The sequence below is a fragment of the Seriola dumerili genome, unplaced genomic scaffold, assembly GCF_002260705.1.
Source record: "Seriola dumerili isolate Sdu_G_001 unplaced genomic scaffold, Sdu_1.0 BDQW01000331.1, whole genome shotgun sequence".
Lineage (NCBI taxonomy): Eukaryota > Metazoa > Chordata > Actinopteri > Carangiformes > Carangidae > Seriola > Seriola dumerili.
This window is the reverse complement of record NW_019174586.1, coordinates 11,715,387-11,741,028: the sequence shown is the minus strand read 5'-3', so window position 1 is coordinate 11,741,028 and position 25,642 is coordinate 11,715,387. Positions and strand designations below refer to the sequence as shown.

Here is a 25,642-nt window from a genome sequence, read left to right as displayed (position 1 = left end):
TCTTCTCAGGGGTTAGACAGATGCTGTGCTGTTTCTACAGGAGCCATTGTTCAAGCAGGTATCCAACTGGTTTAGTTATGTTATAGAATTCCCATCAGCTTCCATGGTTTAATCCTCCAGTCAGACACAAGCGTGTGCTGTCAGTGACGAAGTAAACCTGTTGGAGAGTGTGTGCATGGTCTTGGAGCTGTCCATTCTCCTGAGATGAAATGGTGGAAATCTTTTCTGCAGCTGGGTTCTGCTTCCCCTTTCCTGTCAGACTCCTCGCACAAAGCCAGCCTCCCAATTTATCATGGGGGGGGGGCGGGGGAGAGCGAGAGGTGCCTTCAACGCCATTGGCTGCCTTCACTTCACTTTCACAGGGAAAAAAACAAATCACTGCTGAATGAGTAGAAAACGTCAATCCCATTCTGTCATTTACTGAGTGATAAACATGCAGACAAAAAAGGGGCAACCTTTGTTTGACATACACATTTATATACATTTATTACTAGTGGCTTTAACAAATCATAGTATCACATAAGGTTTGTGTAAATTATACAACTGCTGAGATGTCAATTAAGAATCTTTAAAGTCTCTAAGTTATCTTTAAAGTTTAATTTTTACCCATCTCAGTATTTTATTTTACTTGTCCCAGTTTCCCCTCAAACGCCTTTCTTGAATTATTTTAACTTCTAGTCGTCTTTCATTTGTTTTATTACATTTTTTCTCTTCCCCTTTCATCTCTGAATTTGTTGGATTCACCTAGCTAAAACTAATGCAGTCTAATACAATAAATCCTCTAAATCCAGGAGTTATGTTCAGTCTGTTGAAGCCGTTCTGGGTCTGTATAATTTTAGAGGCTGCTTTGGCGTTTGTGGTGCTGTTAAACTGACCTGAGGGTAGGCAAAATAGAAACCCGTCATGCAACATTGTTCAACAGCACCTCAAACTTACAGCATCTAAAGTTATTGTTCAAGTTAAATACACACCTCAACTTAAAATTACAACCCTCAAGGTAGCATTTATTGCATGATGTTTTAGTTACATGTTCCTATAAAAAAAATTCTTGGAAAAAAAGCCAAAAATATGTGGAGACACATGAGTGTCATCTAAAGCCTCATAACTTAAACTTGAGAGTAAGTTACAGCTCCAAGGACTCAACTCACTTTCAGTTTAGCCAGCTTACCATTAAACCATTAAAGCCTCATGCCATGTAATTAGTATGGTGAGGGCCTGAAGATCAATAAGCCATGACAGGCTTTAAATTAACAAAGCTGAACCAGTCAAACCGACTTTGACCCCATCTAGAGAAGATGTACATGTACACCCAGTTTAAAACAAACTAGTCTTCTAGACTGCATCATCATAAAGTAAGTTTCCAGGTCATCAGAAGAAATACTCGGAGGTTCAAAACTGGTCCTCTGCTGCCCCCGTGAGGACAATGTGATCATAAAGATGTAGAAATGAAGTCTTACTTAAAATGAAGTTTTTTATTTACAAGAGCCATATTTTACAGTGCAGAAGATGCCTTGAAAAGCTGTGAACTCCCAAGGCATTAATGTAATGAGACAGCTGACTCCATGACAGACAAATACACTTTAATCTGCATCTCAGGAGGCCAAATATTTGATGGTTACACCTCAAGGAGGTGCAACAAGCAACAATTAACTGCTTAGAACAAACTCAACACGAGGGAAAAATATAAAAGATTGAGTTTGAATACATTTACAGGTCTGATGAGTAGGTGACACTGCAGATCAAAGCATCGTGTTACAGCATGGCAATAAAGACCTCTACATTTTGTCTGATTAAAAGTCAACATTAAAACTGCTTGATTAACCAAAACAACTGTAGCATCTGGCTTGAATGTCAGGATCGAGTATATAAAAATACCATTTTTAAAAAAAACTCTAAACATTTAGCACTACTCCAAGAAGAGCAGGCCATGTTATTTGAAACTGGCACACATCATTTAAAAAAAAAATTTAAAAAAACTGGGGTTATAACTACATGGACAAGGGAAGGTCAGTTCAACAGCAACTTGGTTGGCACATCGATGCAGGAAACATTATGGTACCTAGGAAACAGACAAAAGCAGTGTTTAGGTCATTTATACAGTACATTAATTCAAAGTAAAGCCACCAGTAAGATTAACAAAGTCATCAAATCCTATGTCAAGTTTACAAGTAGTGTACTTACTTGGGGGCCTTGTACTTTTCCTGGACAGACTGCTGAGCATGCTGAGCAGCATTGAGGTATATTCGGTGCAGATCCTCAACACATGGCATCAGATCCTCCAGGGAGTAGCCAGACATCTCTGTCAAGGACTTGGGCTGAGGAAGAGACAACTGAGTCATCTTGGATGTTTCAACACACACGACAAGAAGCCCACCTCTTTTTCCGCTTGGGGAAAAACTGGTTCCAACAGTACAAGATGAAAAAAAGTTTATCCAATAAAACACCCAAAACAACCCTGTTTTTATGGCCATGACACTAATGTTCATTAACTTTAAAAAAAAGTGATAAGTTGAAATGTGAATTTCAGCTTCTGTGACCACAGTAATAGCTCCATTTGTTTATTTTGTCAGAACAGTTAAGCTATGGAAGACAAAACTAATTTACAATCATGAACAATGTCGAGCAGAAAATTTTACTTTGAGTGCCATCATCTACTGAATTATATGGCCTTACTATTCTACCCAGAACTCACCCATGAGCCACCAGTCACTGTGTTGTTGGCCAGGATGTAGGCTGCAGCAGCTGTCTGTGATGGCAGGTACTTCAAGAAGGGATCTGAATCAATCAGACTGAGCTCCCCAAGGTACTGAGGGGGGAAAAATAAATAAATAAAAGACTGAGCTTCATGCAATTTATGCAAATACATTACACTAAACAGAGTCTTTGGTTAAGAAGATTGGATTTATCTGCTGTCATGGCCAGAGGTGCTGAACATCACAGCCAATTGTATAAAAGTGTAATAACTGCATGCTTACCATTGCCAAACTCTCAACCTGTTTGTTAACAGACTGATGGAGGAAGTACTGGGTGAGAAACTGGCTGATGGTTGGCGCTGCCAGATCAAAGGAGAGCACTTTAAGTACCAGATGCTCCATTCTTAACACTTGCTTCTTGGTGTAAGTGTCATCTGTGATGTAAACGAACTCTGCCACCTCAGGGGGGTAGATTTCTTCAAATTTCCTGCATTTGATCATTAAAGGAATCGCATTACAAAAGATGAAATGCCTGTATTAGACACTAATTTTGTAATCTGAACACTGAATACATTTTAAAATGGACACATACGAAGCCAGCAGCATAGCAGCAGTCCCGACCAGCTGAAGCTTCCCCCTCAGGACGGACATTGAAGAGAGGAATCGATCAATGTAGTTTACGGCCAGATAAAGTGTCTCGTTCTGCAGCTTGTACTCTTCGCCAACCTCAACCAGCCAGTCCACCAGGATGGCCCTCATACTGTTGGTGATGTCTGGTTGCTTTTTCATGTAGCCTGCTTTAGGCCTGGTTTTTACCTATAAAACAACACTGTTAGAAAAAGAAGCCATGTGCAGACAAGTTCAGATAAACTACATTTCAAAAAAAAGGTCTAATGGCAAACTTGGCATAACCCTACCAAGACACAGATCTGAAGTTTAGACCTGCAACCTCAGGTCTAAACTGTATCAGATCAGGATACAGTGGCATTTGCACTTAAAATATCTCACCTCCATTTCCCTCAGGTATGTGTGGATTTCAGCAGCATATTCTGGGACCTCGTTTACATTGACAGGTTTCTCCTCCCCCTCAACCACAGACATGTCCATGGGAGAGTCTGATCAAAGAAAAATTTACATTTAGTGCACAGACTGAGAAACCAAATCTGGGTGGTCAGTTTCTATGAACATATTTTGATATGAATTTCTGAGATACAAGGATTTTAGTAAAAAAATAAAAATTGACAACCCACCAAAGCTGACATCCATCGCTGATGGAATGTCAATGGTGGCGAGGGGTTGCCTAAGCCGTGCCACAGCATTGTTGACGGTCAGTGGAGAGTCTTCAGTGATGGGCTTTGCTTTGACAGCTTCAACCACCTGCTGTGGTTTCTTGGCACATGCACCATCAGGCTCATCCACATGGATCTGGAAAGAGGGCTGCTTGGCGGAGGGCTTCTCAAAGCAGCTTTTGGTAAAATCTTCATTTTTACAAGACAAGGGCTGTGATGATTCCTGGAAGTGAAAAAAGGAGGTCAGTTTAGATTTAATGTCCCAGCAGGAATTTATGCAGCAAAGGCAGCATAAAAACATAAGTGACAACAAAGTGCAGGTCCTACAAGCTACAGAATATAATAGTTAAGAAAATCCGCAACAATAAGCATGGTGATATGATAGAGGCATTTCTTGTATTAACAGGAGTAATTATTCCACAAGAGATAAATCGAAGACTTGAAACTGTTTTCAGAGATGGAAGTCTTAATAAAATGTCAGCACTTTCAGATCTAGAACAGATAACTGTATAAATAACCAATTCATAAGGAAAAAATAAAATAATCTACAGCATCTCATGTGAGAGTTTGATGCTTTTTGTCATGTGTGACCATAGACTGAGCATCTTTGGGTGTTGAGGGACAAACAGGACATTTGAATACGTTGCCTTGGGGTTGGGCAAATTATTTAAATAAAAAAAAAAAAAAGGGGCATTTAACCATTTCATACAAACATTTTATAGAATAACCAGTAGATTTTGCATCTAAAATCATTACTTGCAGCCCCAGTTAGACATGACACTTTGTTATCGTGAGTATGGCGGGATGACCCCTTTTAAATACAATAAACCGTTAAAGGCAGCAATACAAGTAAATAGTATAGCACAAAGTGTAATATTAAAATGGCGGACAACCTGGATATAAGAGGTAGCTGTAGCTACATATAAAAATAACTTCGGATTTTTAAAAATCAAAAAAGTTAAGTGGCAGCAAAGCCACTGTATCTAGACATAGGTGTAATATCAACTGGTCTGGTGATAACCGAAAAAAATGTTGCCTCCAAAACCTACAACGGCACCTCATTGTGACAACAGTTACTACAGTCAGCATTAGCCAACACTAGCTGGAGGCTAAACGAGCTACTTAGCATCATCGTTATCCAAACCAACCTGCTTAGTGCCGCGCTGATTCTGGGTTTTGCTCCTCTGGTTGTTCTGCAGGGCTCCCAGGACTGTTCTGGTGGCCGCTTGTTTCGGTGGAAGGTTTTCTTGATTTTCGTTTGCAGCAGTTCGGGCTTTCAAGGAGCCCCTCAATCTTGACAGCATATTTTCTTGGTTGTGATGCTCGCTAGCCGCGCTTCCCTGTCCTCGGTTAGCTCCTGACATATTCCCCCTGTCTTTCTAACTACTTTGCTGCACTTGTGTGCTTTTTGCTTGTTAAAAAAATAAGTCTAAACGACTTGCAAGAGATCACTTAAGGTTAAATGGAGACTAGCATTAGCTGCTACCTTGCTGAGGAAGGTTTTGGAAACGTTCACAATCAAATCTAAGCTGTTGAGATGGCAACGGCACCTAGAAGTGCAGTGATACAAACTAAACACCCACAGCCGGCGGATCAATATCTACAATGTGGGTTAAAAATGTGATTTCAAGTCGCCATACTCGTACAAGTTTCGCAATAACCACCAACCTGCAAATAGGGGCAGCTGCTAGCCGTGGTCCATTCACACAGAGATACTGCTTTCTCTCAGTTCAAGTAGCCCGCGAGGATTGAAACTGACCAATCACAGGCCACACAGGTAGTGACGTACGAGATGTACGGGAACCGGAAGGGTTCAATTCGCTTAATTATAAATTCAAAACCGGTTTGAGTGTGATAGTAGCGCATGTGCACATCAATACAAACACATGGTTAGTGTAAGTTGATTTACTTCTAGCTATCCAGTGGAAGACGAAGTACTCAGACTAAGTAGAAGTAACAATACCACACTAGAGAAATACTCTGTTATATAAATTCTGCATTCACATTTCTGCTTAAGTAAATGTACTGGCATCAACATATACTTTTTCCGAATTTTAGTTTCACAATAATGTAGATTTTCTTGTCAACCATATATAACAGGGGACTGGAAATGTCTCATTTCATATCAAATTCTGCTTTATATGTATATAACACAGATTTAATTATATGAGAAAAAACAATCGGCTGAATAATAGAAAATGAAAGGAATTGCTGTAGAGATATTTATTTAATAAGTTAGTAGTATGGTGTCATATGTTGGTTGTTATCTGGTGTGTTTTTGTTGCAGAGCATTGACTGAACATGTTTGTAATTATTTGTTGTTGTGGTTGTGCTATGTTGTTACTGAGTTGGAGGGGATAGGGAGAAATCTACAGGAATCTATAGCACAGAGGAATACGTTATATCAGGCACTGGATACTCAAGCAACACCTACTAGTAGGATAAATCCATTGTTTGTTTTTGTCTTTTCAAGGAATTTGGTGACAGTAAAATAAATATAGCCTATCACCAGACTTATCCTTTAATGCTACAGCTGGAGAAGATTGTAATAACTTTATATACTACTGGTCGATTAATCTATTATATCCCATCATAATTTATTTGTTGGTTATATTAATGTGAAACAACATAATAACAATAAAGTAAGGAGATAAAAAAGATACAATATTTCCCTCTGAAATGTGGAGTATGAAGTATCAGCCTCTTGAATGATGAATCTTACATTGGTTACAAATAAGTTATAATTTTGGTTTTAAGAGGGGGAATTCACAGTCTACTGATACAAAACATACATGATGTACTTTTCACTGGCTTATATTTGGTGACTGAAATTTCAAACCTCATCCCAAACAACTATTTAAAAGAAGATACTGCAACATCTGGGAAAACTTGTAGTGGTTTATTAATCACCACCCTTGTTTTTAAATGCTATCAAAAGACAATATAAATATCTAATCATTGTACACCATAGTTTACAATACATAGGACAAACATTATCTAAATGATAGTATGACAACATGACATTGTGACACTTTTAGCAACTATCATAAAACAAAACATCTGTATTTACAATACAAAAATAGCATAAATCAAGACCCTCAAAGACAAGTAAATAAATAGGCCTACATATCCTCTAAACTGTATGACATCATGCCTCATTGAAAAAGTCTAACAGAGAATTTAAGTCATAATTATCGAGTATCTCCAATAATGAGGACACCTTGGTTTTCACATTCTGGCCTTTGAACTTGAATTTGTCGATGAAGAGGTCTGTGATCATTCCTACAGGAAAGAAGAAAAGACAAACAAAAAATATTAGTAACAAGCAGCCAACAATCTTAATTCTTAACTTAAAAACTACTCAATAGGCTCTAGATGAGAGAGCTGTTGAACTTCAATGATAATGTTAAAAGTTAAAAGTGACTAAATGCTTTACCATAAAGCCTCTCGAGGTGTGCTGGCTGCTTCTTGTACTCCTCGAGAAGATTAGCAGACTCATCCAAGATATTACGATACTCTGGGATGAGGAAGTCAGCGTTCCCCTCGTGAACCTGAAGCTCCTGCCAATCAGAGAGGAAGTGGTGGTCAGTCAGGTAAGGGATAAACATAAGCATCTCCAATGGGTGAATGTGAGAGGACTTGTTGCTTTAACCAAACATGGGCTTGACTGCTGTATGTGATCGCATTAAAAGGTCCCATATTTTACACTTTCCATTCTGACTCTGAGGCCCTGACCTAAGTTTACTGAGGTTTGTCTAGTTATCTGCAGAAAAAAAGAAACACTAGACTCGCAGAGCATGGCACCAGCTGCTGTTGAGGTCTGTCAGAGTGGATTTCCACTGTAGGATGGTGCATTTAATATTTCACCAACACTTACTTTAAGAGCATCAATAAGCTGAACTTTTTTAGCCAGCAACAACTGGCACTCCAGCTTTGGATGGATCATTTTCAGCGTGTGGCTCACGGAGTCATCATTGTTATCTGGAAGATAAATAATCAAGCAAAAGGGCAATATGAGCAATATTTAATACTATCAATCTTTGAATGAAATACACACTGAAGTAAAGTAACAATGCACCTACCATATGAAATGTTGAGATTGATTTTCTTCTTGGTAGCTTCTTTAGACAGGACATCACTTAGTATGGAGATGGTAGAGATGTTGTCTGACCTGAAGTGACCCTCTCCTTTGCTAAAATTAGATGCACAGAAAAAAACAAGTTAAAAAGTAAATTATAACACAAATCACCACTGAACATTTAAATTAAATGTGAAAACAATACATAAAGCATAAACAAAACATTTCTAAAGCTTTGGACAGGATATTAAATGTTATAACCTCTTTCAGTTATCTCATACGTTCTAGACATTTATATGCAATGCTTGTGTCTTTCTACTGTGTGCTTAGTGTTTACCAGTAGTTGGCTTCAAGCTGTGTGCCAAGGAAAGTGTTATGGAAATAAAAAGTGATGCTCTCTCCTGCTGGTGTTTTCTCAGGCACCTCTGGCAAACAGAAGACAACCCAGGAGTGGATCTCTGCAAAACTGAACTGTCCCACCAGACTGAGTCTGTTCATGGGTCTGTAAGACAGAGAGACAGAGAGCGGTAAGAGACTGACAAAGACATTTATCATGGGTAAAAAAACTTGAAAGATAACTTATATGGTACCACTATGGCATTACAATGAAATTAAAAAGCAGCTCTCTGAAACCGGTTGGCATTCATTATTAAATCAATCTTTCAACTGGTCCAGAATTTGGTGTGAGACCTTGAAAAGTTTTAGCTTCTTTAATAAAATGTTATGATTACATACTCTTTTTAGTTTAACATCATCCTGGATTAGTTGTGTTTATTATAAATATTTCTCTTGTGCCTCTAAATTCTGCCTGAATCCACCATTCCAGTAACTTAACAGTCAGAATGAATTACCATTTCATGTCACTTCAATCATTCTGAACAAATCAGTGACGTTGAAAGTGTTTGGAAACTGATTTGGGGCATCGAACTATCCAAACTTGTGTTTTGAAAAACACAAGAATGACAATAACAACTTCAAAGTACGATTACCTAATTCTAGTCCTAATTTAAATGATGTGCATCTTCTTTTAAAACCTAAATTTTCATCAGACATTGAAGTCTTTACCTGTCTTGGTCTATGCTGTGTGTGCGCTGGTGGAGGGATAGTGGTTTGATCTGGTACTGGCGGACCTGGCAGGTCTTGGGTTGCAATCTGGGGGTAACATAGGCCTGGAGGGTGCCATATTGTCCCTCAATGGACCTCACCTATGAAAATAGTTTATTATAGATTTCCACAGTGCCACATACCGCAAATAGTTAAAGCAAGTCAACTAAAGTCAATTAAATATACAGCATCGTCAAGAAGGTTTCTAATGTGATTATGGGTACAGAGGTGGGGCAATTAGTTTAATACACAGCTGAGCACTGTCTGTCCCATCAAGGCACACAATGACACAAAAGAAGGCCCACTATGACATTGCATTATAATTGCATAGAGGTTAAGAAATCCCAACTTCAGTAAGTAAAAGAAAACGTTTAGATGCACTTGTTACCTTGAGCTCAAGTCTGGTAGTGTTAGCCTGACATCTGTAGGTGGCCAAGAGGAAGTTTCCATTAGGCTGCTGCAAACCGAGATTGAAAGTGAGGCCTCTGGGAGCAGCAGCAGGTTTGAGATTTTACTGTATTTGCACATATGTACTTGTTCTGTGTAGAAAGAGTTTGCACAGCTCACCTCTGAGTCACATTCACTGAAACTGACAACAGCTGAGTTTTTATCCACATCCAGCAGATCTATGGGGACGTCGCTCTGCATAGGAGATTAATCTTTAAATTACATTTTGCTTGTTTACATCTGCAACGTTGGCTCAAGAGTATGCTTATCATATTTTTTAGGGTCTTAAAGTTCAACTGTCACCAGGGATTGTAACAGCACAGACTTATTGCTCAGTGTACCTGGAGCAGCAGATTGTCAATGGCAGTCTGCACCTCCAGGGTGAGGCTGTAGCTGGCGTCATCCTGGCAGAGGGTGAACTTGTCATTAATGCTGAAGACGGGCACAGCAGAGACGGCTGTGCTCGACTGAGAGGTCTGCTGGTATTGCTCTCGTCCCTGCAAAACTTTGACCTGCAGCTGCTCTAGCTCCGCCCTGAAACGCACCATATACTGACCTGAAGGATGGATTTGTTTTGAAGTCATTTCCTTAACTATTGTATATGCAGAAAGTCAAACACATGACAGGAACAAAGACATACTGTATAATGGAAGGAGGCAGTATTAAGATGATACCTGAGTGCTTCTACTTTGGACTGGATCTCTTTACTCATCCTGACCTCGTCTCCCGGGCCGGCCTCAGCCTTCTGGGGCTCAGTGGTCAAACCAGTCACCCATCCTGGAAGAGGTAATGGAAGTTATTCAGAATATGCTGTGCATTTCAAGGTCCCTTACTACTGGGTTATAAGTAACTCATACTACATGCCAGACAGCCAGTAATTGTTTCTCAATCAAGAATGAAGTCATGCAGACAGTTTGACAGGCAGGACAACAGACACATTTTCTTCTTTGAGAGAAAATTGGGAACACTATTGTTTTGAATTTTCGTTTAATCTAACCTGTGTAAGTGGCAGTTAAGACCTCTTCATAAGACTCCTTCCCCACGCAACCACCCTGGATGGAAGTCACACTCTCTGACAGTATCTGAAGGGAAGAAACCCTGGTCGTCAATGAGTGAGCGCTATGATCAGTGCATTTCATGCAATACTGAAAAAAATAATGGACTTGAACATTTAATAAAAGGCAAGGAGATGGCTATTAAATCATTTAATATGATTACTATTTAATCGATTATGTCTTTGCAAATTAAAGGATGCTGCTAATGTTCTGTAGCTGGGTCTAAGGAAAGTACTAGTCAGACATACAGGCTTGGCTTTTCTACAGTTAAGCTAAAGCAGCAGCAGGTATGCTACTATATGCTGTCTACTGCTGCATGATGCTGACAAAAAAATCTAAATCTGTCATAAAAGTTATGATCTTAATGGATTAAGAGTTTCTTGTAATTCTTTACCCAAACATTGAAACTACATATTTTGATTAAATGTGTCAGGTATAAACCTACATGGTCAAAACGTAATGTGGGCTCACTGGCTCCGTCGAAACCATAAACCTCTACTGTCCCATCATCCCTTCCCACCAGAATGTCATTCACTCCATCTCCAATAATGTCGTAAGTGTCAATGCAGAGAATTCCTGATGGGAGACAGAAAAGAATAACAGTGCTGTGAAAGGTTGAATCAAAACAACAAAGAGAAGGAATACTGGTATACACTGTATGGAAATTCTTGGACACATCATGGTTTACCCATATGCTGCAATTTAATTACACATATGCTGTGGAAATGGGTTGTTATTAAAATCACATAGATTTATATTTCATTGGCTAAAAGACGCAACACTCTGGTATGGTCCTGTAAACAACATACCTCCTTTCTTTTTGTCATTGTCGATCTCCCATTTGGTCGCAGCTGAGCCCTCACCGATCTGGACCAATCCTATTTTACCATCTGTAGTTCCATAGAGGATTTCCTCTCCTGTAGAGACATCACTCACATTATGTTGGATCTGCTCCATATAAATTAATCTCATGTTTTAGCACATAGACAAGTTAACTTGCCTCCATCTTTGTTGTACAATTCCAAGACAGATGGAGGGCCAGGTACTTCAATCTCATAGGAAAGCTCGGATCCCTACAGAAGAAAAAACTATGTCTCATCTGACTGAACTCAGGACAAATACATATACATTAAATATGAACATATACATACAAATACAAGCTTGGTTTACCTGTAAGACTCTGAGAACCCGATCTTGGCATGCCAGGACTGGGACAAGGTGTGTCAGGTTCTCTGACGACAAACATGTGATATCATTGATTTTATCTCCAGAGAGATAGTAGTCCTGATCCTTGCAGTCACAGTAGTGGTTGTAGATGTAACTTGCACACACAAAAAGGTCAGCGCCTGAGACGTGCCTGGAAAAGAGAGAGCCAACATCAATCAGTGAAGTAAAAATCATACAGCTCTGAACAAGTTAAGCAGTGTAAGTATGTAGAAATGGCAGAAGTGGCTCCTACATTGCATTAATGGTCTCAGTGAGGTTGGCTTCAAAAGTGAGGAACTGTTTGCCTTTCTTGGTGAATCCTCGGACTTGAGAGCCAGAACAAACAAAGATCTTCTCCTGTGGAGTTCCCACAGCTCCTCCAAGGTCCATCCTGGATATTTTCTGTCCTGGAAGCGTCTTAAACACAGGCTAAAACAGAAAGTCAAATTCTTGCAGTTAAAAACAGAAATTCAGCACTTTAAGATCCAACTAGCTGTACGATAATGAAATAAAAATCTTAACCAGGTTACACACCACTGCTTCTCCCTTCTTCATCCCAAAACATGTCAATATACCATCGTGATCACCAATAGCAACCTGAAACAAAGAAACACCAATCAAGCACCATGAGGCTGCAATAATAAAGAGCTGGATAAAAAAAGCACACACATCACTAACTATAATAAGTTCAGGTTAACAGTTAGGCACTGGTATTGCACTGAAAGTAATACTACCTTTTGGGTTGCCTTTTTTCCCAATGCTGGAAGAAGCCTCATAGTTTTCTGAGAGGTCACACCAACCTGTGTGGAAAAGGATCACGTATTAAAACAGGGGGAAAGAAAAAAGTATCAGGAAAATGCCCTGAATAGACTTTAATTGTGGTCAAAGTTACTTTTATTGTCTTGGACTAAGGATAAAAGATAAAAACGATTAAACCAATTCAGTGATGTAAGATAAAAATAATTATAAATAGGGGATTAAAACTAAATAACAAGACAAATAAAATAAAGCAAAAACTACTACTGATCAAGATCAACAGAATACGAGTATGACAGTAACTTCAAATGATCGAAATCCATTTCCTCTGAGAGACCGACATAATCCTGATCAAATAGACTTTAGTTCTTGTTACCTGAATATAATCAACTCGATTTAGGTGGAGCTCCATCTTCTTTCTCTACTGGGAGTCTTATCTTTGAGAGAGGAAAAAGTCTGATGCAAATCTTCCAAGTAAGTTAATCCGACTATGAATCTTCAGGGATCATTAGTTGCAGTCCACCTTAGCCGTATGGCCTTCACAACTTATCGCTAAAATTGTCCATCCGAATTACAAGACGAAGTGATGGTGAAGCGAGACGAGGATTATCAAGAGCAAGGAGATTAGCTCAACGTGCTAACGTTAGCTAGCAAGCTAATTAGCTAACGCGATTTATCCGCACGCCAACTGTCTACTTTGAAGAGGAGAAAATCATAATTAAAAAAATGTACTAAGAGAAATAAATAACACATGAGCCAAACCAATTCCACCGTATATTGTAAAGTAGGATTGAAACCTCACTAAACGCGAATATTACGTTTTAACTGTCAATGCAGCGCTGGCTTGAGTACCAGATAAACGCAGTTGCCCGTTGCCAACGGCAACGCTGTAGTCACAACAAGCTGTGACACCATTGGATGTGAGTCAAAGGTTGAAACTGTGGTCTGATTGGTTGACTCGTTCCTGATAAATACGCCTGGACTTTGTTTTCTAATAATGCTCAATATCGCTTCACATAATATTCCTCAATGCATGCATGTTGTAATATCTGCCTCGAGGTACACTTCAACAAAATTTAACAAAGAAAAAAAACCTTTGTAATTCTATTCGTTGATGTAGCCCGTTAGATGGCGCTGAAAGCTCTAAGAAGATAGTAAATGTAAATTGACCATGAAAAGATTGTTTTGGACTGAGGTGGAAGAAGTACTTAGTATAAGTATAGTAAGGACACAGTGTAGAAATTTGCTGTTATAAGTAAAAGTACCGCATTCAAAATTTTACAAGTACAAGTATTAGCATCCAAATAATGTAAAATCAACTATTTCATAATAATATATATCATTGGATTATGGTTATTGATGTATTAATATGTGCACTACTTTAATTTTGCAGTTGGGTACCTTGTGAATTCCTCCCTTGAGATAAATAAAATCTTATTTTATCTTAACCTACAATAACACATCATCATTTATGTTGATATTTTGTATTATTAATCTGAATCTTCAAAGCGTACTAACTTAAGTTATCAGAGTAAAAAGTACAATATATGCCTCTGAAATGTAGCAGAGTAAAAGTTTTTTTTTTTTTTTTTAAAAAAAAGCATAAAATGGAAGTATTTAAGTAAATTATAAGTACCTCCAAACTGAAGTACATTACTTATGTACTTGGTTACTTTCCAACACCGGTTTTTGAAAACTACCGTTTTCAAGTTTAAGAATGAAAATATTGCATTGAAAAGAGGTAATGGTTGTAGACAGAGCAATAGTTGTACTGTATATCTACGAGTAGCAAGATACTCTGGTTCATCTCTTTAAAATTAGTTCATAATTAGGCCATGATCAACTATAGTAATCATAATAATAAGCACAAACCAACATTACTATACTTTAATATTTTATTGGTTTAATTAAGAGATCATTTTATTCTTGTCATAAAAATGTGGTTTGTTTGTAGGCAAATAAACACATTTAACATGGCAGAAAAACAAAAATCATAGCATGCAAAGAGCGAGAAATCTACACAAGCAACAAATAAATGAAGTAAATTCAAAACAGTTTTCAAACTGAGAAACAAGGTCAGAATGCATTCATAAGGATGACATGCATTGTGTAATTCATTCAAACTGAAAAATGGCTAGTGCCTTAAAATATTCTATAAAATACAGCAGATATCTTGTTTCTCAATTCAACACCCATTTTGACACCATAGCTACGTAGATTCTGCATGTTGTTAAATGATGGCAATGATAGAATACATTTAAAGTCAGGCATTCAGACAAATTAGAACATCAGATGCTTTGTACATAAAAAAGAAATTAGACTAGGTAGAAACTGCAAACAAACCGCATTCTCCATCCATTCAAGTACAACATGATTATTTTTTAAAAAAGAACAATTTTAATAATGTATAAGAACATTTTCATTTAAGTTACTAATCTCAGAATGTTAATGTTTCATCACAGAATAAGCAATTTTCATGAATAAATAAGGACATAAAAGGAAAGTACAACAGCCGATAACAGCCGAACACAGATGATGTTTACTGTGCTCCTTTCAGTGAACGTAACAAAGTGAGGGGTGTCCACTGCTTGAATGAGGTCACATTAGGAAGATGGGAAAAGAAATATCACCATGAGACTTCAGTGCATTACTGGCTGCTCTTCAACTGTACTCAAATATACAGAGAAGTTGGAGCACAGGCTGTAAAGCTGACATTCAGAAAACAGTTCCTTCTGTTGATGGCATTGTCTGTCCCCATCAAAGTTTAAGTCACATCCTAAATGGTGGAAAAAACAAAAAGAAAACAAAACTTTTACATAGTGTAATCAGACGCCCGTGGGGGCGAGGCGGCTGATGAAGGCGATACTGCTGAGGCACATTCTCCTGAAGAAGGCGGGACAGGCAGGTTTCATGATGAAGTGCTCCAGAAGAATTCGCAGCTCTGTGAACAAGGTGCTGAGGTGGAAAGAAGAGTGTGTTTAATAATCAGTTTGCCATTAAGACAACTAGTACATTTCATCTCTAATGAAATTACAAAGCAACATTTCAATGAAAGACATTTTTGTTTGGTTTTTCAAGAACAATTTCAATTAGATTTGTTTTAAAATAATATATCATCATCATCAATTATATATCAATAAAGATGAACAGTGAACTCTCATGTACTGGTGACACAGTGTCTGACTTACTTCAAACTTATGTCTGGCATAATGAAATTTCCTGGTAACTTTTTGGCCAATACTCGCTAATACTGCTATACTGTGTCTGAGATGAGCTGATGTTGGTTGATCATATCAGTTCAGTGTGCAAGGAAAAGATTTCCATGGCTTTAAACAGTACTTTCCTTTTGGTGTTTTAATTTATTTTTGATTTGCTATAAAACAGTTTAAAACTTTTTTGTGTCAAGTGATGAATGTTTCACGTTAGGAGCAGTGGAAAAAAAGTACTGAATCATTAAAAAAGTTTTATGTTCTTCAAACTGCTTGGGCTCATTATGAAATAATGACTGTCTTGTTGTACGTATAGAATCATTTACATTATGAAATATTGTGATAACATCTTACCGGCAGTATGGGTTTCTTCTGGATGTGTAGCGGAGAGTGAGGAATCGGTAGTAAATGAAAGGCAGCAGCAAACTTCCCTGGCCACTGTTAACAAGATTTGAGAGACATGAATAAAACAAAACTGACAGTACACAATTGTGGATTGTTCAATATTTCAATAATACAAAATAACAAAAATATTAAACTTTATTTGTTAGGCATTTTTCATTACATTATTTCATTACTCTAAACTGCAATAACAGTTCCCTTATGTTGACAGAAAGACAAATTTGCAGGAATTATGTGATGCAGTCATTTCAACCTGAGGCAGAGTCTCTAAGGAAAGTCTCCAACATCTTATGGATGTACGGTTTTCATTTTAAAGTGCTCAGTGAGTGTATGAGTACATAAAGGATCTGCAATGTCTCCTGACAATAAACAACTTTTCACTTCAGTTGTGAGCAAATACCTGAAGAGCATGAAAACAGTGGCTGGCATCAAGAATATCTCATTGCAGGCGATGAACTTCAGGATGTTCTGCTGATTGGATGTTAGTTTGTCCAGGAGGTTTCTGATGAACATCAGGCTGCTGGGGCCCACGGACTGCAAAGAGAGATGATAGAAAGTCAAAAGCTGACAACAAAACTGTTGTGAGGTGAGTTTTCAGTGAGGCGCAGAGTTTACATGAAATAATGATACAAAGTAAATGTAAAATCACATTATCAATCATCAGCTTTTATTAGATTTTTTTGGTTGGGTTTTGGTCCCTGAGTAATGGCTGGTTGATGGAGTAGATAATTAAAACACCATTTGGCTGGTGGTAATGTCCCACCTTGGTGTTAAATAATATTCAGCAAATGGCTTTCTGTCAGACGTTTTAATAAATAACATTAAAAGTCACAGCAGGTGACTGTTGCCTCATACTCACGTCAAGGACTTTCTTTGTGTAGGTCGTTGCATGAAGCAAGGAGAAGAGGAAGACTGGGAAGATGCTCACTGGATACAAGTGTTAAAGATCAACATAAAACGACAGAACAAACCTCCCACCATAGTTTGATTTGATTACTAGAGCATGATAATATGTTTTAATGGTTAGAATCATGTGATTTGATGATACTGAAGCATTTACTATATGGTGAATCCTCCTGAAAGAGGAACCACTCAATGTGTAGTGTGCAACCATGTTATCAAAATCAGTGCGTTCACGTGCCCTTCACTAAACAGGTTACTCAGAGAAATCAGGTTATGTGGCTAATCGGAAAAAACACATTTACACACAGCCAATCAGTAACGAGATTATTCTTCCTCCAACTTACTTGGGAAGCATGGCTCACTAATTTTGACTGAACAGTGATAGAAGACGCTGCTTCCTGACCTTTTTTTTATTTTTTGGCTGACTTCAGACAGACTTATTTTAAATATGAGGACACATCACCCAGTGTAATGATCTCTCCTTTCATCCAGACACTCCACCAACTACTTTGCCTGTCAGCTGAGTCTTTGTCATGTACACTTCGCCAGTAACCCATATACATGGCATAGAAATTGTGTTCTCCAGAATAAATCTACCTGGGAACGTCAGGTTTCTCTTATCTCCTACTCCCCTAAACCAGGTTTCACGTTTATCTGACAGTTAAAAATCAGCTCAAGGAGAGGACGGAAGAGAAACCTTACATAGAAAAAATTTCACAACAAACAAAATATAAATTTAAGTAAAAATTAGAATTAGACTAGAAAGTACAAATGCTCGAATCTTTAGAGTAAATCACTAACAATTAAAGAAGACAAGAAACTTTCATTAACTACAACAATAACAACAACTCAATGGAAACCTCAAAATAAACTGTCCTGTATTCAGTATCTATGTATGACATCACGATTTTAACCAGGTATAGAGAGATACTGTAAACAGCATTGTATTTCAAGGTGAAAGGATACTTGTGATGGGGTAGGAGTTGACCAGGATGAGTGAGTAGAGCAGGTAATGGCAGCTGTCCTCTTGAAGAGCCTGGGCCAGGAAAGCTCTGCTCAGCTGGAAGCGCGGAAGCCTTTGATGCAAGCGAAGAGCACTGGTGAGGGCGTTCGCTAACAAGGCTCTCTGATAGAAGTTTGCTGCTGCATAAGGTCTGAAAAACATGAGCAATGACAAATATTAGGATATCTACACAGGCTGAAAGAAAGGAGAATCAGTTGAAAGAAGTGCATTTCTGTCAATTGTCTGTCTTTTTATGATGTCAGTACATTAACAAAGAGCCACTGAGTGCACTCACCCCAAAATTGGTAGAATAAACATTACGGAGCAGTAGACGGTGAAGAGCCGTGACAGCCACATTGCAGTTTCCAGCTTGTTGCTCATTAAAAATTGCTGCGGAAGAAAGAAAAAAAAAAGCTTATGTGATCCAGGCATATAAAAGTAGAAAGTGCTGCTCCAGGTATCATATCACTTATGATATAATATGTGTAACAGCTTGAGATCCAGCCAAAGAGCTGGGTGATTTCTATTAGCTGTTTTAGCATTTGGGCATTTGAACTGACAGGGTGAGCCTTCTGTTTTCTCATGTATACTGAAAATTGATTCAATGATGGTTCTCTCAAGGGTTAGCATAAACCAGCTAAATTAAAAAACAACTTAATTCAATCTAGCAGTTACTTTTACTACCCGTTCATCAGAAGTCAGGTCATAAGATTCAGCTGTAACTCATCAAAGAACCTTCTGCTTCAGCTGACATGGCCGAAATACAGCTGTTCTACATAAACTGACAAGTTTGAATACACAGTTTGAGGAAGGAAGAAAGGTTGCAAATGTACCATTATCTCAAATTCAAGGAATCAAATAAATACATCAGCTGCATTAACAGCTGATCTGCTGCTGTGTAAGTGCTGACTTGCAAAAACAAAACAGTTTTTCTTTCAGATAAAATAAACCTGTATGTTTGCATGTGGTGGACACAATAACAAGAATCACCTGCACATTATAAAGCAATCCAGTACTGCACCGCTAACATTTACCCCACCGTTAAAAAACAAAATTTGTGATGAAACATTGTTAATTGAACTCTGAATACCAAGATTGGGTAACTGTGTCATATGTACTGTGAGCGAACATAAGAGTTAGCGCTGCAGGCACAGCAGGAGTAAATGTTTTCCAAGAGTGTTTGCAATTAGAGACTCCAATGACAATGCAAGAGGCAGAATAAAAGCAGCATAGACAAAATCAATGAAGCTGAGGCCAAAATACCCTGACTTTTATTCCTCGCTATGGGTAAAGCTCCAAAAACACTGGATCTAACAGTTTCCATTATGCAACTTAATAGTGTGTTTTGTTAGGCTTTCCCTGTTATGTAAATACCCTCAGTCCCTGGTTTGTAATGCTGGCTTTCTGTTAAAAAGTCTCAAGCCACTGCTTAATCGGGCTTCAGAAATCACCCTCCAAAGAAGTCATTATACAAATGTTTTTCTAGGATGAGTAGTACTCCTTGTGATGAGTATCTTTAAAGTAGAATCACTAGATTGCACCTTAAAAAGGTGAGAAATAGCTGCAAATAATTGTCAAGCAGGCAACTTACCATGGGCCCTGGCTGGGGAGGAGGGCTTTGTTGGTTTGTGTCAGCCATCTTTGGGAGTGTAGATCTTTCTGTAGAAAAGAACAGTCACATTATGAAGCAATAATGACTAGTCATATCAACAGCAGTCAGGGCTAAATACTTGTTAGCTTATATTATCACAAACTTTCCACTAGCCTCTGTTCTTAGTTGACTGAGCTGACTTTGAATTTTTTTTTTTTTAAATCAATTTATGATTATGATCACTAGTTTGCTTAAAGATTTTTTTTTCTTTTTGTCTTTGTCTTGTCATTACAACAGTATAACAACAGGAAATAGGCGTTACAAAATCCTGATAAAACAACTTACAACAACTACATAAATAACTAAAAATGAAAAGAGAGAAGAAAAAAAAGGCCAGAAATGTGATTTGATGCAGTCAAGAATGAAACTAATTTATAGTTACTTATCACTACATCACAATCTGAATACATATTAAGAAAAATATTCATAGCTTTTCTGTTTGCTGAGTTTTTAACAGAGGTGAGGTACACATCCATATCTGTTGAGCTTTCTATTGAAGTAACTTCTGCTATGAATTAAGACTTAGAGAATAATGTAAAGATTTACAATGAAGTGAATTTTGAATTTCTTAATGCAGTAGTAGTATAACAAAATTCCAAAATCCTCAATGTATCTATTGATACTACTGAGTAGTACTGAGTAGCTTTTAAGAGTAAATTTCTGAATCTTGATGAAACTGCACAGGAAGAGCAACACAGTCACTGACCTAATGGTATATTAACTACGGCCGTGATTTCAGGTTTTCTTTCTTTTTAAGATCACATAAACTTCAATTTAGTTCCTGTTTCTTGCTCATACTGGTCAAAGTATGAATGAAAGTCTGATGGAGAACCAGTAGGAGCAAGATAGCCTACAATAGCTTGCAGTAGTGAGAGTTACTGATGGTGCTGACCGGATTGTACAGCCTCCTGCAACTAATTCCACTGTTACAATAACCCCACTTTCAGTTTTTAAGGATGTAACATTTCCCTACAGACAGCCAACACTTAAAGCTAACATTACTCTTGCAGGGAGAATATATTTAATACTTCTGCCACTCACATGTATGACTTTTTAATGCCTTTAATGCCTTTTTCAGGGACAGTTAATTCACTGGTTTTAGACACTTGCAGTTTCCTTGCATTTGCTCGGTTTTAGGAGGAAGATGTAGGTACATTAGCTCACCTAGCCTTCGCTGTTTTGGGTAAATTAATGATTAACGTTACATTACTTTAAATTTCAATGGAAAAACCTAACGCCTTACTAGTGATCGAAGTGGATCAGTCGAGACTTAAGTATGTAAATAACCAGTGAGGTCCTCTCTGTTTTTTTTATATATCATATGGATGCTAACGTTAGCAGCTAACGTTAGTAGCAGGTGGGTCTAGAATATTCTGTTACCATCGTTACTAGCATGTGAGCTAACGTTAGCTACCTAGTCTCTCGCCATGTCATTAATTTTATTTTACGTTAGCTGTTTCAGCTGTTTAAAGAGGCCCGTACGGACTTGATACTCCCGGTTGACAGTACGTAATATGAACATATCTACGAGTAATAAAACGGATAGCTTACCAAGCTTACAGTGGCGAAATGGTCCTTTGCGTGCTGGGCAACTGACAGGCTGTAGGTCAGCTGACCTTCTAAAGCGAGAAGATTTCCTCTCGCGAGATTTTAGATCTCACAGGCTCACGGGCAACACTTCCCTCTAGTGGACAAAAGAATGAAATGTAAGGCCTGCTAAATGTTTTCCAAAATAAAAAAATTGTGTGTGATTAAATGTTAATGATTAATGTTTTTTGTAAATTACCTAAAACTAAATGTATTGCATACACTGTACATAAAAAGCCACAGTATGTAGGCTACTGTATGAATAGTAACTTCTTACTTGTGCTCTATTTATTCCAGCACTTTTTGCATACCGTTGTACTATTAATAACACAGTTTACAGTGTGGCCTGTATATAGACACTGTATATCAGCATATCAGCCATATGTGTATCTAGCTGCTTCATTGTAAACATTTACAGCATGTTTGCTTATCAGTGTTTAGTTTTATAGACATTGTTTTAGCTGTATGTCTTTGTGACCAATTTATAGACCAAATTATTTCCAAATAAAACGATTACAAGTGGCTATCAGAACATCTGAGAATGTTCTGAAGCCTTCAAATGAAACACTTGAATGTCTCTTGTGACTCGTTCCCTTTGTAAGGAGGAGTGTTTAAGACCAGGATTTCCAAGCTTAGTTTGAACATGTACAACAGTTTGCTATTAGAATTTAACAGATAGTCAAGTTTAGTCTCACTTTAAGTTAATCTTATCTGCTGATATTAGGCTTTTGTTTAATGCATGTATTCATATGTTTCTCCTGAGAGTATTTTATCACTGGATATCTTTTTGTTTTGTCAACTTTCCGCCCATATAATCTTTTATTTCTTGGAACTACGGTGTAGCAGAAGAGGAAAAAGAGGAGGTTTGCATGTTGAAACTTCACCCATGAAACAAATGTTAACAATGATCATTTAACTACAACAATGATTAAAGTAGTGAACAGAGGGCAAAGGTTTGTTACATTCTGTTGCTTATTTGCAGAATATGAGACCGACAACAGTGTTTGTTATAAAATTGTTCATAATCAGAAGTCTCTATTAACCTCGCCCCGTTTTCAGACTGCACCACAGTCATTGGTAGTGTTGGGATTCACAGAGCTACACCGGTGACTGTGCTCAGTGTATTTTGAGCATTACATCTAGAGATGCACAGCTGCAGAGTGCGGCTGCGCCGTGGACAACGCCCACATCTGAGGAGCAGAAACCGATTCTCTGACTTCATTTTTAAAAGTTTTCTTGAAGTGTTTCACAGCTGAAGAATATCAGGATTCTGATATTTACAGCTTTTGATTTGAATTGCAGATTTGTCCAGTACTTGCATCTTTGCTCGTACTTTCATCCAGATGATCCTCTGCTTTATTAAATTTAAATGCTATTTGGGAAGCTACCACAAGAGGGCGCAGTCGACCAGACGATCATGTCGCTGCAGGTTGGCCTATAGCCTGTGTTGGATAATTATTTTACCTTTTAGTGCACCTTATTTGGTCCCAACATGTTTTAAAATCTTACATCTGACTGCTACTGTAGCGAATATATCCGCAGATTATTGGCACCAGTGTCGCAGGATGATGTGTTTGCTGCAGATGCCATTTGAAAATATAGGCAGTGTAAGCACTGTAGAATCTAATTATTTCTTTGCAAAACCTAATTAGGCATTAAAAAAGGTTAACGCCAGCGCCTGAAACGTTTTTGTTTAATAATCCCATTACTGACGGCTCATCATGTATAAAATGGTGCAGGAGGACACTAAGTTTCCACTTGTTAAAGGGAATCTCTGAGAAATAGTCGCAGATTTTTTGACACTATCTGCGATGGGAAATTAGGGCTTGTAATTAAACTGCGGAGACTCAGCACAGCACAGAGTAAGTAAGGCTGCAGCGCCCTGCCTCGCATGCATTTTCTATGTTTAATTGATGATTCTGCCTGATGCAAAAACAATGTCACTATTTTCTGTTGTTGTTCTGTTTTTCTTTACCGTGTCGTCTCATTTGTTGGGCTTGACAGAACTTTCCAAACCGTAGCGAACAGTCAGAATAGACCTTGATGATTTTTTAAGCGTCAGCTCCTCTCGGACCATTACCAGCCACCAGAGAGATCAAGGTGAGAATTTAAATGAGACAACATTTTCTGCTCGACTTTTAATTTGGCCGGGCTCCTGAGGAGGAACTGAGTGATGCTCTGATGCGTTTTCAGAGAGAGAAAAATCCCCTGCACCACTGAATTATAGATATAGAGGCTTTTGCAGGAATATGAGAGGGATGTTGAAAAAGAGCCACGGTGGTACTGAGGGGTACCAGAGCCACAGAGCGCTTCACTGAAGGGACATTACAGGAGCATCAGCTCGTACTCATCCTGAAATAACATTTCTCTTTTTAAATCCTGGGCCACTTGTAGCCGTTTGCAAATGAAACGATTTAACAAAAAGCATTTTTACCGTATAGCCTATACTTAGTATGAATATCTATTGATGCCAGAGTCGAGCGTTTTATTTAAAGAATAAAGCACTTGAGATAAATCCCTTCGTTTTTATTTTTGTTTTCATGACAAACGGAGAATTTATGAGATTTTCTCCTCCTCTGTGCATCACTAAAGTCCTACAACAAAAAACAGGTTACTACAGCTTAAAGGATGTGACATTGCTATCTACTAATTAAAAAACCCCAAAAAGCTCAATCGAAAAGAAAATGAACAGCATATGAACAGGTTATTTTATAATAATACTTTCAAAAAGAATGAAATGAAATCAAAGTTACATGATGCTGCATGAGCAATGTGGGCTTCTGCAGTTTATGTTGGACATTTCTGTAAACTCGATAATAATATAATCATTATTATTATTGTTTAAATTATTTTATTATTATTTACTACCATTATTATTATTATTATTATTATATTGAGGGTATCTGTTATCAGCGCTGCTATTATCACCAGTATACCTACAATAATAAGGCCTTATATTTTTCTTACATTCTGACATCGGTGTAAACAAAAAGGTTTTCGTCCTGAGCGCACTTTATCCCGCCTTTAATCTTTTTCCTTTAAAGCTTCTGCGTCAACAGTTTTGAAAAGAGAAAGAGGAGTGAGTGAGAGACCAAAGCGAGAGCCCTCGAAAAGAAATAAACCGCGGTGTATAGTGGAGTGAAAGCGCCTGTAATGGCTGTGTATCCAAGTGTCTGGCTCTATTCGGCCAAAACAAACAGGGTGTGGAAGGGGATGAAAATCGGGACAAGCGAGGAAGACGACGGGAAGAAAGAATCGGTTTGATAGTGTGGAAAAGAAGGACACGGTGGATTTCCATCAAACTGGTTAAAGAAACAATAAAGCGAGTTATCAACAGACCTTTTCTGCCTTTTATCTCTTTGTTGCCCGATTGTAAGAAGGCGTTTCACATGAGCCACAAACCCGCTCAGATTATTTCATGATGGGCTGCGATGTGAATGATTTATAGCGGATAAACGAACAAAGGTCTTTACACACTTTCACCACTTACCTATTTCATTTATTTCTCTGAGGGATTGAAATAGAAAAAAAAGGCAAAATAAACATTTTAGATCAATGCTGCTCGTTTCTGACAATGTGCGACTTAGAAAATATTTAAAACCTGGACTTAGTGTGAATGTTCTTCAGCTCCGCAGAAGCAACTTTTACATTCATGCTTTTACCTTTTTTATGATTTGCAAAACATTTCAAAGTCACTTAGATTCCCCTTAAAATAATATATAATATCTATTATTAAATAACATATAGGCCTGTATTATTTTCACAGAATGGAAGTCAAGGCTCTGATTAGCATTCTGCACCAACTGCAGCAGCTCATTAGTTAAACTGGTTGTTTACTTCAGTGACATGCTGAAAGCAACTGTCTCATGTCCTTTGTTTGTTTTTTCTATTGTTTTTTTGGCAGATTACAACAGATTTATCTATTTATTTATTTATTTATTATTATTATTATTATAGGTTGATATCTGTCATCAATTTTTGCAGGAAAGAGAAGGAAAAATAGGATGTTGCTGGTAAAAATAAATGCATTTGTGAAACATGGTTTTTTATCAGATTCCTTATTACTGCACTGAGGCACATGAGAGCGTTGATGTGTTGGATGTAATGTAATGTAAGTGCTGTATGGATGGGGTTTTTTGTGCTGCAGTAACTTTGAAGCCAGGATACATTTTCTAAATAAAGCTTATCTTAATCTTGACCATGCAACATTTTCCAAAAATGTTTTCGGAGACTCACTTGCTCCTCTTGTACGATTATAA

At 37.9% G+C, this 25,642-nt stretch overlaps 3 protein-coding genes across 3 annotated transcripts; all 3 read right to left on the bottom strand.

The window, feature by feature from the left end:
* Window positions 1–1,457: 1,457 nt before the first annotated feature.
* Window positions 1,458–5,711, bottom strand: ccna2 (cyclin A2). Its single transcript, XM_022760018.1, has 8 exons — window positions 5,131–5,711; window positions 3,944–4,205; window positions 3,702–3,808; window positions 3,286–3,509; window positions 2,976–3,180; window positions 2,693–2,806; window positions 2,182–2,315; window positions 1,458–2,059 (listed from the first exon to the last, which is right to left on the bottom strand). Exons 1-8 carry the CDS (start codon window positions 5,344–5,346, stop codon window positions 2,008–2,010), a joined length of 1,314 nt encoding a protein of 437 aa, XP_022615739.1. The 5' UTR covers window positions 5,347–5,711; the 3' UTR covers window positions 1,458–2,007.
* Window positions 5,712–6,867: 1,156 nt separating this feature from the next.
* Window positions 6,868–13,509, bottom strand: bbs7 (Bardet-Biedl syndrome 7). The gene is made up of 19 exons (XM_022760239.1): window positions 13,005–13,509; window positions 12,607–12,672; window positions 12,407–12,469; window positions 12,126–12,301; window positions 11,837–12,023; window positions 11,667–11,739; window positions 11,476–11,583; window positions 11,112–11,242; window positions 10,609–10,693; window positions 10,286–10,388; window positions 9,953–10,145; window positions 9,732–9,806; window positions 9,553–9,621; window positions 9,126–9,265; window positions 8,398–8,562; window positions 8,065–8,174; window positions 7,860–7,963; window positions 7,419–7,542; window positions 6,868–7,264 (listed from the first exon to the last, which is right to left on the bottom strand). The coding sequence occupies exons 1-19, from the start codon at window positions 13,038–13,040 to the stop codon at window positions 7,131–7,133; spliced, it is 2,142 nt and encodes a 713-aa protein (XP_022615960.1). The 5' UTR covers window positions 13,041–13,509; the 3' UTR covers window positions 6,868–7,130.
* Window positions 13,510–14,509: 1,000 nt separating this feature from the next.
* tmem33 (transmembrane protein 33) lies at window positions 14,510–21,405 on the bottom strand. The gene is made up of 8 exons (XM_022760217.1): window positions 21,348–21,405; window positions 19,737–19,804; window positions 18,441–18,535; window positions 18,109–18,296; window positions 17,099–17,166; window positions 16,640–16,773; window positions 16,192–16,275; window positions 14,510–15,583 (listed from the first exon to the last, which is right to left on the bottom strand). Exons 2-8 carry the CDS (start codon window positions 19,782–19,784, stop codon window positions 15,454–15,456), a joined length of 747 nt encoding a protein of 248 aa, XP_022615938.1. The 5' UTR covers window positions 19,785–19,804; window positions 21,348–21,405; the 3' UTR covers window positions 14,510–15,453.
* Window positions 21,406–25,642: the final 4,237 nt, after the last annotated feature.